Source organism: Meles meles, chromosome 14, assembly GCF_922984935.1.
Source record: "Meles meles chromosome 14, mMelMel3.1 paternal haplotype, whole genome shotgun sequence".
In the NCBI taxonomy this organism is placed as follows: Eukaryota; Metazoa; Chordata; class Mammalia; order Carnivora; family Mustelidae; genus Meles; species Meles meles.
The window spans coordinates 32,331,748-32,346,399 of NC_060079.1; the positions used below are offsets into that span (position 1 = coordinate 32,331,748).

At 43.0% G+C, this 14,652-nt stretch overlaps 1 protein-coding gene across 1 annotated transcript; it reads left to right on the forward strand.

Moving 5' to 3' along the window:
- The first annotated feature begins 319 nt into the window (after window positions 1-319).
- LOC123925247 (kelch repeat and BTB domain-containing protein 6) lies at window positions 320-5,087 on the forward strand. Its single transcript, XM_045978489.1, has one exon. It carries the CDS (start codon window positions 607-609, stop codon window positions 2,815-2,817), a length of 2,211 nt encoding a protein of 736 aa, XP_045834445.1. The 5' UTR covers window positions 320-606; the 3' UTR covers window positions 2,818-5,087.
- The last annotated feature ends 9,565 nt before the right edge of the window (window positions 5,088-14,652 follow it).

Here is a 14,652-nt window from a genome sequence, read left to right on the forward strand (position 1 = left end):
TGTTGTTATTCACATTTTCTAAACCGTTCTGAGAGCGAAGGCAAATAGTCGACGAATACAGAATGTGGGACCAATCTGGATTCCAAATCCAAAGTTCTAAACCATAAATCCGAACGAAAGAAAATTAGCGATTTCTAATTCCGTCAGCCGAAACAATGAACAGCCGATAAATCTCGCGATATTATCGAAACTACTACTCCCAACAAGCACAGCGGCTTCTGTCCATCCGCCTATCCCCTTGAGTCTGGAGGGCCCCGGCATGCCTTGAGGCGCGAAAGGCAGCTCGGGAGCCGTAGTTCTCTTGGACGCCTACCGGTATTGCCAGCGCGGCAGTGGCGGCTCTCGGTTCCGTCCAGCGGGTTCTGTAAGGCGAGCTGAGGCGGAGAAAGGGCGCGGAACTGGAGGAGGGTGAGTCAGACACTGTCTACGCTATAAAGGGAGGCGGCACGGCGGCACTGCGGCACAGGGCTGAATTAGGTAAATGGACCCGTGCTGCAGTCTCTCCGGAGACACCGCGATCTAGCGCCAGCGAGAAGAGGGCGAAGAGGAGCCAGAGCCCGGTCCTTGCACCCATTCTCGCCCTCGTACCCCGCCGCCATCTACACCATGCAGTCCCGGGAAGAAGCTCCGCGTTCTCGCCGCCTGGCCAGTCCCCGTGGCGGCAAGCGGCCCAAGAGAATCCACAAGCCCACGGTTTCGGCTTTTTTCACGGGCCCGGAGGAGCTGAAGGACACGGCTCATTCTGCAGCCCTCCTGGCACAGCTGAAGTCCTTCTACGACGCGCGGCTGTTATGTGATGTGACCATCGAGGTGGTGACGCCTGGCAGCGGGCCTGGCACCGGCCGCCTCTTCCCCTGCAACCGTAACGTGCTGGCTGCCGCGTGTCCCTACTTCAAGAGCATGTTCACCGGCGGCATGTACGAGAGCCACCAGGCGAACGTGACCATGCATGATGTGGATGCCGAGTCCTTCGAGGTGCTGGTCGACTACTGCTACACGGGTCGAGTGTCCTTGAGTGAAGCCAACGTGGAACGCCTTTACGCGGCCTCTGACATGTTGCAGCTCGAGTACGTGCGGGAAGCCTGTGCCTCCTTCCTAGCCCGCCGCCTTGACCTGGCCAACTGCACTGCCATCTTCAAGTTTGCTGACGCCTTCGGCCATCGCAAGCTGCGATCGCAGGCCCAGTCCTTTATAGCCCACAATTTCAAGCAGCTCAGCCAGATGGGCTCGATTCGGGAAGAGACTCTGGCAGATCTGACCCTCGCCCAGTTGCTGTCAATCCTGCGCCTGGATAGTCTCAACATAGAGCTGGAGCAGACTGTGTGCCATGTGGCCGTGCAGTGGTTGGAGGCAGCTCCCAAGGAGCGGGGTCCGAGTGCTGCGGAGGTCTTCAAGTGTGTCCGCTGGACGCACTTCACAGATGAAAATAAGGATTACCTGGAAGGGCTGCTGACCAACACCATTGTGAAGAAGTACTGTCTGGACCTTATTGAAGGGGCCCTGCAGATGCGCTATGGTGACAAGTTGTGCAAGTCTCTGGTGCCGAAGCCAGAGACCAGCAGTGGCGGCGGCGGTGGCGGTGGCAGCGGCGGCAGCGGCAGCAGCAGCAGCAGCGGCAGCAGCAGCGGCAGTGCGGGCAGCAGCGGGGGCGGCAGTGGCAGTGGGGGCGGCAGCGGCGGCAGCGGCAGTGGCGGCAGCGGCAGCGGGGGCGGCGGCGGCTGCAGCAGCAGCAGCAGCAGCAGCAGTGGTGTTGGTGGCTCTAGCTCCTCGGTTGTGTCCACAGCAGAAAATCCCCCCCAGAGGCTCGGTGTGTGTGCTAAGAAGATGGTGATCTTCTTTGGACATCCTAGAGATCCCTTTCTGTGCTGTGACCCATACACCGGCGATATTTACAAAGTGCCGTCGCCTCTGACCTGCCTTGCTCACACTAGGACTGTCACCACCTTAGCTGTCTGTGTCTCTCCAGACCATGACATCTACCTGGCCGCTCAGCCCAGGAAGGACCTCTGGGTGTACAAGCCAGCCCAGAATAGCTGGCAGCAGCTTGCCGACCGCCTGCTGTGCCGGGAGGGCATGGATGTGGCCTACCTCAATGGCTACATCTACATCTTGGGTGGGCGAGACCCCATTACCGGCGTTAAGCTGAAGGAAGTGGAATGCTACAGCGTCCAGAGAAACCAGTGGGCGCTGGTGGCTCCGCTACCCCATTCCTTCATATCCTTCGATCTAATGGTAATCCAGAACTATCTCTATGCTCTCAACAGTAAGCGCATGTTCTGCTATGATCCTAGCCACAATATGTGGCTCAAGTGTGTTTCTCTCAAGCGCAATGACTTTCAGGAAGCCTGTGTCTTCAATGACGAGATCTACTGCATCTGTGACATCCCAGTCATGAAGGTCTACAATCCGGTCAGAGGAGAATGGAGGCAGATTAATAATATTCCCTTGGTGTCGGAGACCAACAACTACCGCATTATCAATCACGGCCAAAAACTGTTGCTGATCACCTCGCGGACCCCGCAATGGAAGAAGAACCGGGTGACCGTGTATGAATATGACACTAGGGGGGACCAGTGGATTAACATAGGTACCACCTTAGGCCTCTTCCAGTTTGATTCTAACTTCTTTTGCCTCTCAGCTCGTGTTTATCCTTCCTGCCTTGAACCTGGTCACAGTTTCCTCACTGAGGAAGAAGATGTGCCGAGTGAATCTAGCACTGAATGGGATTTAGGTGGATTCAGTGAGCTGGACTCTGAGTCAGGAAGTTCAAGTTCTTTATCTGATGATGATTTGTGGGTTCAGGTAGCACCTCAGTGAAATGCACAGGATCAGCAGAATTTGTTGTAGATAGGTTGAAACACTAAGGTGTTTTCACTGCTTTGGAAAGTGTCTTAAAGAGATACCCTTTCTCTTTGCTGGGAAAAAAAAAAAACACAACAGGTTGATTCATTTCAGGTTTGGTTTAGAAAGGGTATTGTTTGAAATACTAACATAATTTAATGTTAGGGAATTTATACACTCAAAGAAATCAACCTATTTAATAATTTACTGTTCTAAAAGTCCAGTATTGATTTGATTGTTGGGTATGTTTATGTTTGATTATACTAATTTAGTGTTCTGTTATTAAATCTTATCTTCTGTTTTGTGCCACAAGTACTGTGACTTGAATTTTGATTTTCACAATAGAAAGCTGATTGGATAGGAATTACCAGGTAGGGTTTGGAAAGTCTATCTTTTCCTTTAGGATAGGATAGAAGGTTTCCAAACTTTAAATAGTGGGTTATTACAAAATGTGTTCTAATTTAAATATAGTTTGCCAGGTTTTTGTTCAGTTACCTCCCCTTTTGTGAAGAAAAAAAATGCATATGTTTAATGTGACTGGTGATTTCATTTGTAATGATGTACAACATGGCTGTAAGCTGACTAAAAGTAAAAACAAACAAAAACAAGATTCTACTGTTTAAAAAGAAACTTCAGTTTTAAATTTGTAATGTAAAATGTGTATTTGCAAACAGTGACCCATGTTCCATCTGTTCTAGTAGGGTCACCAGTCATTGAAAAACCTTAAAAAAAAAAAAAAAAAACTAACTTGCTTTGTAGGTTCACGTTTTTGATCTATACTTGATATATGCTTCACAGAATCAGAGGAATCATCCTCTTTTTCACTGGACACGATTGTGTAAATTTGTATCCATTGTCTTAAAAAGTTTATGTGATTCTTAAAATACTTTGGCTGTACAGTTTTGGTGTTCATCTTAGATTCGTCAGCAAAATGTGATTATTCTTTGCTGTTTAATGAGATAATATTCGTTTTGAAAATATGTGTAAGCTAAGAACAGTATTTTATTGAGATCAGTAGATATTGTGTCTATCAACTATAAAATCAAGTGCCAGCAAAGAACTTTAAAACTTTAAGTTGTGTATAGAACTGTTTTGTGTAGCATTGAAATATTGTCAGTTTTGTAAGTCACTAAATGTTATTATCAGCTTAAAGGTATTTTTGTATTAAAAGTTTACAGTTAAATAACATAAGTGAATGATGGCATTTGGGGCCAGTAGTGAAAGTATATTTCGTCTAAAATATTTCCCTAAGCAGTGGTATACATGGTTATTTTATTAGGGTATTTGTATCTGTTCTGTGTTTCTCTGTGAACCATGCTCCAGTCTTTGTTTCTGTCACACTATGTAAGGGAGACTTCAGAAACAGAGACTACATCATACAAAACTGACCTTGCTAAATACAAGTGCTTACCTCTTGAGGGTTTACTGGCTATGGTCATCATGCTCCGTACCCGTGAAAAATGACCAGATGCTTACAGTGTATACGTTTTTTCTATACCCAGTTAGAATTTTCTTCCTGAATCCTCATTCAGTAACATGCTAATTCCTCTTCTATGTTTATGCTCTAGTGGTAGAATGCTAACATTTCTCACACGATGGCTGAATACAGAGGATTGTGTTCTCAGGTGGGGAACTGAATTTTTTAATGAAATACTGTAGGATGAAAATGGACAGAGGGACACAAAGGGTTAAAAAAAGTTGTCTCAGCCATTTTGATTGGCCATCTGAAGATACTACAAAACATTCCTCTTTAACGTTTTTAGTGAACTAAGATGCTTGTCCTAACAGTATGTGTTCCTTCAAAAGGGCAAACATGCTTTTAGTTGTTTAAGGCTACGTTTTGTTCTATTTAACAGCAGGGTTGTTACAAGCACTGTACTTAACACAAAACTGTGTCTCAGTAGTGTATTTGGCCAATTTTTTCTTCACCAGTAACTTCTTGTGGATAGCTTTTTGTTTTGTAAGGTTGAAATAGGACAGTGCTGATCTGAACCAGATTGTCTGTCTGCAGAATTAAAGTATGCAAGTGAATGCTAAGTGACAAATTCTGTAATTTGTCACTCTCAACCTTTGAGTTAGAGAAAAGCTAAGTAGCAGTAATATCTTGGTTTACAAAGAAGTTTTCTTGGGAAGAATTTTGGTTTTGTGATATATTTGTGAATTAGAGAATTGATGTTAATCATTATTTTATAGATAAGTGATTTGTATGTGATTAGTTGCAAATAAAACTGGTATTAGAACCTAAACTTCCTGGCTTTTTAATTCAGTGTTTCTGCAAAACGTATAAAACCCTTGCTTGTGCCGTGAGTGACACAGCCAGCAGTGTCAAAATCCCTTCTTGACGGGGAAGCACCTTTGTCTCAGTTTTCCAATTAATCAGCACATCTTTTAGTGAATGCTCAATATGAGGCTCTTTGCAAGACTACTCTTTGTAAGATTTAAATGACCTTAATTATCTTTTGTAGCTGTTCTTGTAGTCTGAAAAGCGTAACCCAGATTTTTGCAGGTTCTTGTAAGTCCAAACGATGAGAGTCATTAGGGCTTCCAGAAGGATAAACTAGAAATTAATTTTCACAACTGGATTATCTATATTAAAGAAAGAGATTAAATTATAATAACTATTTTCTTTTTTTTTTTTTTAAGATTTTATTTATTCATTTGACAGAGAGAGAGATCACAAGTAGGCAGAGAGGCAGGCAGAGCGAGAGGAAGGGAAGCAGGCTCCCTGCGGAGCAGAGAGCCCGATGCGATGCAGGGCTCGATCCCAGGACCCTGAGATCATGACCTGAGCCGAAGGCAGCGGCTTAATCCACTGAGCCACCCAGGCGCCCCTATAATAACTATTTTCATTGCTTTTATTTGAGCAGAGTTTTTTTTTTTTTTAAGTTTTTTGTACTTGATATTTTGAGAATCTGGGGAAAGCATGATCCATTTATTCCCCCCAGATTTTATTTATTTATTAGAGCACAAGGTGGGGAGGGGCAGAGGGAGCCAAGAAGTAGGCAGACCTGCTGCTGAGCAGGGAGACTGGCGTGGGGCTGGATTCCAGGACCCTGGGATCATGATCTGGGCCAAAGGCAGCCACCCAGACGGGCCCCTTTGGTCCATTCTTAAGAAAAAAAGCAAATTTGTTGTAATTTTAAAATGTCAAGGGTGATATGACACTTCTGCTCGTCAGACCTAGGGTTAAGAGTACATGTCACAGCGTTTCCTTCCGTACCTGCTTAGAAACTTCAAGACCCTTTGCATCACTCTGACTTTAAAAGGATATTCATTTTAGCAAATATGATAAAACAGGGAAGTATTAGGAAGCAAAATCACTCATAGAAAATGTGACCATCAGAAACGTAAGAGAATGTTATTTTTTTAAACAACAGCATTCAATGTGATTTGAATCCAATTGATTTTTTTAAAATTATAGTAAAAAAAAAAAACAAAAGATAGTGTTCACAGAAACCTCTGAGGCTCAGAGTAACCTGGGGGCAGTAGGTTTTTGTGCAAAACAGGAAGAAGGACCTCCTCAAGTCTGAGCCATTTGTCATGCAGATCTGTTTCATCAGACTGACATTCCTTACATGTGCAACCTTGAGGATTCAGCACCATCCAAGCAAGGCACAGAGTAGGGAATGGATATTATTGTAATAACATTCCATCTTATATGGGAGACTTGTTTTCTCCTATAACGGCCTAATCAGGAGTCACCTAATGGAGTCAGCCTTTTACACTCCCACTTCCAAAGTTAAAATTGCTACTTAGAAACACCATATCTCGGGGCACCTGGGTGGCTCAGTGGGTTAAAGCCTCTGCCTTGGGCTCAGGTCAGGTTCCCAGGATCCTGGGATCAAGCCCCACATCCGGCTCTCTGCTAGGCAGGGAGCCTGCTTCCTGCACCACCCCCCAACCCCCGTCCCTGCCTCCCTGCCTCTCTACCTATTTGTGATCTCTGTCAAATAAATAATAAAAAAAATCTTTAAAAAAAAAAAACACCATATCTCAAATAATATTTGGGGGCAAATTACTTGTTAATTCTAGGGAAATGAGCTAAACAGGGCTCAATGTCAATGTCAGGCAAAATTTTTCTCCCAAATAGAACTGTCTGTGCCTTAAAGAAAGGAAGAGCCAGTACTCTAAATTGTAAGTAATATCGCCTTAACCTAGATGGTCTTAAGAAAATCAAGTACATTTTTTGGGAGGGTGGGGGAGCTATTGTAGCAGAAAAATTCAGCAATTGGAATTTACAGCCTGATCTAGAGTCCGTCTTCAGATGATATCGTGAGCTAATGTTTTCTCTCACTTTGTATATTGGCTGGAATGTAGGTCTGGTTGTAAGTAACAAGAGACCTAGTAGTTATTTAAACAAGCAGTCTCTCCTATAAAAGTCCAATCTGTTATGTTGCCCCTCATCTAGAAAGTCCCCTGAGATCCAGGCTTTTCTGTTTTCCCATCTGTTATCCTTAGGGGTTGTCCTGGTCTACACGACCCAAACTGGTTGATATCCGTGTCTATATTCCAGCCATCAAGAAGAAAGGCAGGGGGAAGGAGAGAGCATGACCCTCCCCTTTAGGAGAGATTGTGCACATCACTTCCAGGCACACTATGCTGGCCAGGTCTTAACCATATAATGACACCGGCTTCAAGAGCGCCTGGAAGAGGTAGTCTTTATTCTAGGACATGTATCAAATTAAAATTCAGGGGTTCCTTCTTATCATAGAATGGGGGAGAAAGGCTATTAGGTTAAATAGCAACCTCTACCACACCATCTGTCAGGCCAGATGTTATCACATGGCCACCAAAGTCACACCACCATCCAGGGGGTGACTGCAATCCTTGCAACGAGGGCTGGGCTTTCCCCCCCGAGAAAGCCTTGGGGGAGCTCCCTGGGTTGCTGCTCTGTACAGAAAAGGCAAGGAAAGTCACTTCATCCTGTTTCGATTAAATAAAGCTTCGCAGACTTAATGCGTACTGAACCCTAGATCACGAGCCAAAGTCTAGTCTTGGCATTGTATCACGGAATGTTTCTACTTTTGAAAAGAAAGAAAAGAGCACTGACAAATGGCTCTGTATAATCAATGGCAGTATTAATTATCTTAAACAGCAAATGTTACTTCTGTTTAAAAAAAAAAAGCTATCAGAATTACAGAGTAATGATGAAAACTGGAAGTTTCTTAGAACAAGCTCAGCTATTCAGCAACGTTCTAGCATTTTCTGTGCCTGGATCATCTCTGCAGTGCTGGGTGAATGTAAATCTACGGGTCCCCCCGCTGTTGAAGCCCGGACTGTCAGCCACAATAGTCTATTCAAAACTTCATTTCTTGCTGGATTCTTGTCCCGACTTCCAGTTCATCATGCTTTACTCAGTGTCCACATGGAGGGTTGCCCTCTGTGTTTGGGCAAACTTCAAAAACAGCTGCCAGAGGACGTTGTGAATACTCGCTTCTGTCACGTTGGGATATAGCTTTTACCATCATTATCATTACAAATACCCACATTTTATTTAGAAAACACACCCCCCCGTTTTTATATAGAACCCCAACCTCTCCCAGCAAGTGAAGAGTAATACACCAGTTAGTAGCTGTGTTTCTAGCCCTACATTAATCAAGATTGTAAGACTCCATTTTCTGTTTCATTGCTAAATCTCCTTCCTCTGAGCCCAAAGACATGATCTGTGATCTGTGCGGTGACTGGGTTCTTCTGCATTTTCTGCTCTGGGTATCTCTCGTGTAGGGTCACAGCCCCATTACTTTCTTTCCTGCAAGACCTTCTCACACGCGGCAATTATCCAGTTTATTGATGTGTTGACTCTTTCTTATCTGCCTCCTGCACTAGAACGTGAACTCCACCATGGAGGGACCCCGTCTGTCTTTTCCTCAGCTCCCTACACAGCCAGGCACACAGTGTTCAATGAATTATTTGTTGAACAAAGAAATAAACGTATTTGGTGCTTGTTTGCATTTATATGAGAAACACTTGCATTTAGAAATCTCATCTTTTTGTCAATTTTCCAGCTTTGAGGGAGAGCTATTATTAAACTCTTTTGTCTGGTTGTCATAGCAACCCACTGGCCTCCCGAGCTACAGGTTATTTCTGATGGGCATATTCCACCCGACAACCAAACGCATGGTATTTTCAATTATGGAATAATGACGCTATTATAAATCACAGCCCTCACACTGTATCTTTCTCTATCTTTTATAAAGATAGCAGAAAATTAGCAAGCAAACAAGTCTGTTCAGACCGCAAAGGCTAGAGGATATAAAGCAGCCTAACCTACATCTCTAGCCCCAAGCCTTTCCTGTTCCCTCCGAGTGCTCTACCTTTCCAGAGCCACCTTTGAATTCAGCTGGGCTTTCTGTCCAAGATGTCCAAGGAAGTTTAAAAAAAAATTAATTGTTCCAAGACTCTAAAGAACACTATTGTGGCTTAACGTTCTCTTTTTCTCCTCCTTGCTTGTTTCTTAAATTTCCTGTGAAGTGAACAAATAATAGCCTTACAAAAATTGAGATTTGCACTGAAAAGATCCCAAATCAGGTACTTCTCCCTCCTGCCCCCTCCTCACCACGCCCCCCCCCAACCTTTTTCCTTTGGCTCATATTTTAGTGGCTGGAGCTGAGAAGGGTTTTATTAAGCAGAGTTAGAAATCACAGAAAACTCACTAGGATCCCTTATATACGACAGGGTTTCTGGGGGCCATTCAGCCAGCCATCAGTGTAGTTTTTAAAAGGCAGAGTCCAACTCTTACATAGACATAGTTATGCGGCATTTTCTCTTCTGTAGATTTTCCTCCTCTTCTAGGGAGAGTCAGGGGTCACCCAGGTCCAAGATGTATCCTGTGGTAATTACTTCACCCTTCCTCTGTGCTGTTCTGAGTGCTTTTCTTATAAATAAGGTTGCAGTACCCACCAGTAAGCAGTCATAACCGGGTCTAAATGAAATTATACTGCAATTAACTTACCTCCTGGGTTTTAACATAAAAGCAGTAACCACCCACCACTGCCAATTAGCAGGGGGTTGTAAAGGGATTCATGCTAAATGGGTATCCCGATTTGGTTTCACTTTTAAACAGAGGGGTTCAACAGCAGGCTAGATGAAGAGGAAGAAAGGATCAGCAGATTCTTGTTACTTGTGGAATTTCAAATGATGCACCAACCCGGTTATTACCTTTTCATTGTTTTACATGAGGGATACGGTCAATGTCATCAGTTCTTCTGTCTCCTGTAAAAATAAGCCCAGCAAAGCTTTCATGAAACCCTTGCATCTGATCCTGTTTTTTGATCTGAAGACTTCCTCTGTCTTTATTTTAAACGACAGAACAATTACAAGCCAGAATGCAAAGAAGTACATGATAAGAGCGGTGGGCTATCTGTGACAGTTTGGCCTTGAGGTCAGGGCCCATGTGAAGAGCAGGTGCCCATAAGGAAGTGAAAATAATGTATTCTGCAATTCAAAACAAATTAGAAAAATTAAGAGTATTATATAATAATTCTAGGTTTATTTTTTTAATGCTATGCTTGAGGAAAGATGGATTTCCTTTAGGAGGATGAAGAGGTCTTGTGGGAGTTTTCTAGGCTTAGAAATAGATTATACAGATTCTGTCTGGAATAACAAGTTATAATATACTTCAAAATTTTAGGTATGATTATGATTATTCTTATGTGTATTAAGGAGATATTCAAAGACAGTAAAACTTAACCTCCCAAAGCCAGTTTTTCGTGTGTTTTTTAGTCTGTTCTTGATCCCTCTCTCACTTGCTCGCTCTTGGGATTTGAAGATCTTTTTTGGGGGGCGGGGGCTCAGAGTGTGTGGCAATGCTTACCCAAGATCCTTCTAGACCCTCATCTGATAACTGGAACAACTCAGGATTTTATGGATGTTCCTTTTGTGCTCTAGGTTGGATTACAGTACCTTCTGCATTTTGTCATACTTTCTCCAGGCATGTTTTGGAAAACAAGTTTTCTTATACAGATCGTATAGGTCATACTATAGATCTATTGTGATTTTATGTGATTTTTGTCACACTTTCTCATTTCATAGAAAGTTCTCGCTATTAAATTTGCCACTCTCTATGTGCACACGCCCAGACTCCAAAATGAAGAGATTATATATACGAGGACGTTTGTTGCAATTTCATCTTAGTGATGTTAAAAGGTCATTAAGACTTATCAACAAATATTCATAGATTAAGCATATAAACAAATATTCAGCTAGGATTTATACTAAAGAACCATAGGCAGCCTTTGAAAAAATGAGATGGATCTGTGTGCATTGACATGGGAAGATGTTTGCCACAGAATTTGTTATTGTTTGGGCCACGTGACATCTGAAACCCTTTCCTGTGTTTGCGCAACCTAATGTCGTGTGAGTGTCCTAGGGACCACAGCTTCTCTACAGAAGCCAGAAAGCTCACAGGCAGGTACCACCCCAGACTACTGGCAGAGAGCCGGACGGGAAAAGTCATGGGCATGGATGGTCTTTTCCAGGACTTCTACTCTCCAGAAGGGACACAAAGGAGCAGAGTGTTCAGAATTCATTCTGGGACAGCGGCAGAAAGTACATTTACTTTTTGGAGCAGCTGAGTAGCAGCATATTAATAAGACCTTTTTAAAAAGATTTTATTTCTCCATTTGAGAGAGAGCGTGCGCTAGCAAGCAGGAGCAGGGAGGAGAGGCAGAAGCAGAGGGAGACGCAGGCTCCCCACTGAGGAGGAATCCGGAAGCAGGACTTGATCCCAGGACTCTGAGATCACCACTGAGCTGATCTCATAAGGCAGATGCTTAACCGACTGAGCCACGCAGGTGCCCAATAAGACTTTTTGGTGTGACTTTTCACTTTCTTTTCTAAATTGGTATTACATTCAATTAATTCAAAATTCAAAGAGCTCAATACCTACATAGTGAGAGCGCCCCCCCCCCCCCCGCCACCTTTCTCCTGTCCATCTTATCCCTGACACCTAGTTTTCTTTTCTAAGCTTATTAATTTTGTGTGTCTCCTTTTAGGCCTATATTCTGGACATATATCATAGTGTGCATATCTTTCTCTTTTTTTCCTTTTTCTTGTTTCTTTTTCTTTTTACCAAAACAGCAGCATATTATATGAACTTCTGATTTTGAAGCACATTCTGTATCCATGTCAGGAACATGTATCCATATGTCAGGAACATGTTCATTCTTTGATAGTTTTAGACTAGACATTGCACAAATATATCATAATCCAGTCAGTTTCTACAGATGGACATTTCAGTGACTTGGTGGTCCTTTGCTATTACTAACAGTGCTGCTGTCAATATTCTCATACTTGTGTTCTTCCATATCTTTGCCAAAGTCTCTGTAGGACAAACTTTTCAAAGGGTATATACATTCGGAATTTTGATGAGGTATTACAAAATTACCCTCTGGAAAGGGTAAGCCAATTTATGCTCCCACCTGCAATGAGTAATGATACCATTTCCCCACATTGCCCTCCAAAATATATTACTAGATTATTGATCTTTGCTCTGACTTGATTTTGACTTTATTTCTGGCTGTTTAAGAAATTTTTGTTTCTTGGGGCACCTGGGTGACTCAGTCAGTTAAGTGTCCCACTCTTGATCTCAGCTCAGAGATCAAGGTTGTGAGTCAGAGCCCCACCCCGGGCTCCATGATGGGCATGGAGCCTACTTAAAAAAAAAAAACAAACAATTTTTTTTTGTTTCTTCATGTTTTCTGAGCTATGTCTCTGCCTTTCCAACACATTCCTTTTTTTTGCTTAAATTAACCAGAGGAAGTTTCTGTTATTTGCAACTAAGAACCTAGACCTAGACATCTATGATCTATGATATATTTTCGAGAGTAAAATCAAGTTGAGGAATAATATGCATATAATGATTGATACTTTTATAAAACCAGAATAAATCAAAACAACAGCTATATACACATGCAGATGGGTGTTTAGAGAAATATCTGGAAGGATATGAACTAGACAGTGGCTGGTTACCTCTGGATAGAGAGGCAGACTGACAAGGTTAGGGGGACATGTTAACTTTCCCCCTCATATACTTGAATATCATTGGAATTTTTTATAATGATCATATTCCACTTTTTAAAGTTTTAAATTAATAAAAATAGGGCCTTAAAAACTGTTCTCAAATTCTCAAATCTACAGGCTGTGTTCATTGGCTTGGGCTGCCCTAACAAAGCACCACAGCCCGGGTGGTTTCAACAACAGAATTACGTTTTCTGGGGCGCCTGGGGGGCTCAGTGGGTTAAAGCCTCTGCCTTCGGCTCAGGTCATGATCTCAGGGTCTTGGGATCGAGCCCCACAACGGGCTCTCTGCTCAGCGGTGAGCCTGCTTTCTCCTCTCTCTCTGCCTGCCTCTCTGCCTACTTGTGATCTCTGTCTGTCAAATAAATAAATAAAATCTTAAAAAAAAAAAAAGAATTAGTTTTCTCACAGCTCGGGATGCTTGAAGTCCAACATCAAGGTGACAAGCAGATGCAGCTGCCAGTCTGTTCTCTCTGAGATGGGAGATTGCGGGAGGGGTAGGAGGAGACCACAGTCTATCCATCTTTTTCATTCCGTTTTGGTTCAGTTTTTATGGGGAAATCACAGTGCTATTACTGTGATGAAAATATTCCTCAAAATCAATGGTCCTGCTTAGCGTCTTGGCCCTAACAGTTTGGGTTGGAGGACTCAGGAATGGCAGAAGGCAGGAAATGGTACTATTACATGGAGACGCAGTCAACAAACATTTCGTGAACATTTTTATGGTCTGTGTGAATTTGAAAATTGGTTACAAAATATATTCATATCCTGTGGGTAGAAGCTGATGTGACACGCTTTTGTCCTACTTACATGGGTCACAGATTTTACCAATTACTGCATAACCTTTCGTGTTTTCATCCCATATTAATTTTCTGCCATTTGCATCCCACGCCAGAGTGGGGAGGGTAACATCTCTTCTCTTGCTCCAGGAAGCCCTTTCCTCGAGGCGGGGTGGGGGTGGGGTGGGGGGAGGATAAAGCAAAGGCGCCTAGACCCTGTAGCAGAAAATGCCAGATTCCCAGAGAAGCCCACTTTACACGGTATACTTCTAACTCACAGAATTTATGTTATTTTTCTCCTTTCTGTGGTCAATGACATGGGTCAAAGGCATCAGATCAAACCCTCAGAGAGAGATGAGTCCCAGCATCATGCGGTGCAATGATCAAATTGTTGTCTTCTGTCAAAAAATGTATTTTGGGAACAGAGATGAGTATGATGTGTGAGGTCTTTTTACAGTCACTGCGGAAATATGTGCATGGCACAGATCTGCTAGGCTCATTATTTCATGTCTCTGGATAAATACTGAAATTGTAATTAGTCCGGTAATAAATACTTAGGAAACATGAGGACGGGTCTTCTTGATTCCACTCTGAGTTCTGCTAGCCAACACCAAAATTACATTCCGATCTCTGAACAAAATGAATTAATGCTCAAGAAGGTAATGCAACGACAGGGAAGTCTACAGGCCAGATGCCTGATTGCTGCTGCAGAAATCATGATATAATGAAGCTTATGCAGTATGGAAAACGAAAACAAAAAACTTCTCAAGCCAGCATGTGATGCCACAATTCACAACGTTTGGCTACTTTGGGCTTTAGGAACAGCTTGCTAATAGCTTGCCAATTATTTAAGTGATGTAATTTAATTTCTTCTACATCACATAGCGGTTTATTAAAGAACTCACATTTAGCTCCTTGGCCCTAGAGGACCAGCTCATTTGTTACTGCGGCTAACAGCTTCCAAGCGCTCTCTGACGACTTCACCATCATCCTAATGCCAAGAGGAAAGGAGAAG

Excerpts from the sequence above, each read along its gene's own strand:
- LOC123925247 (XM_045978489.1), top strand. The coding sequence starts at position 607 with ATGCAGTCCCGGGAAGAAGCTCCGCGTTCTCGCCGCCTGGCCAGTCCC.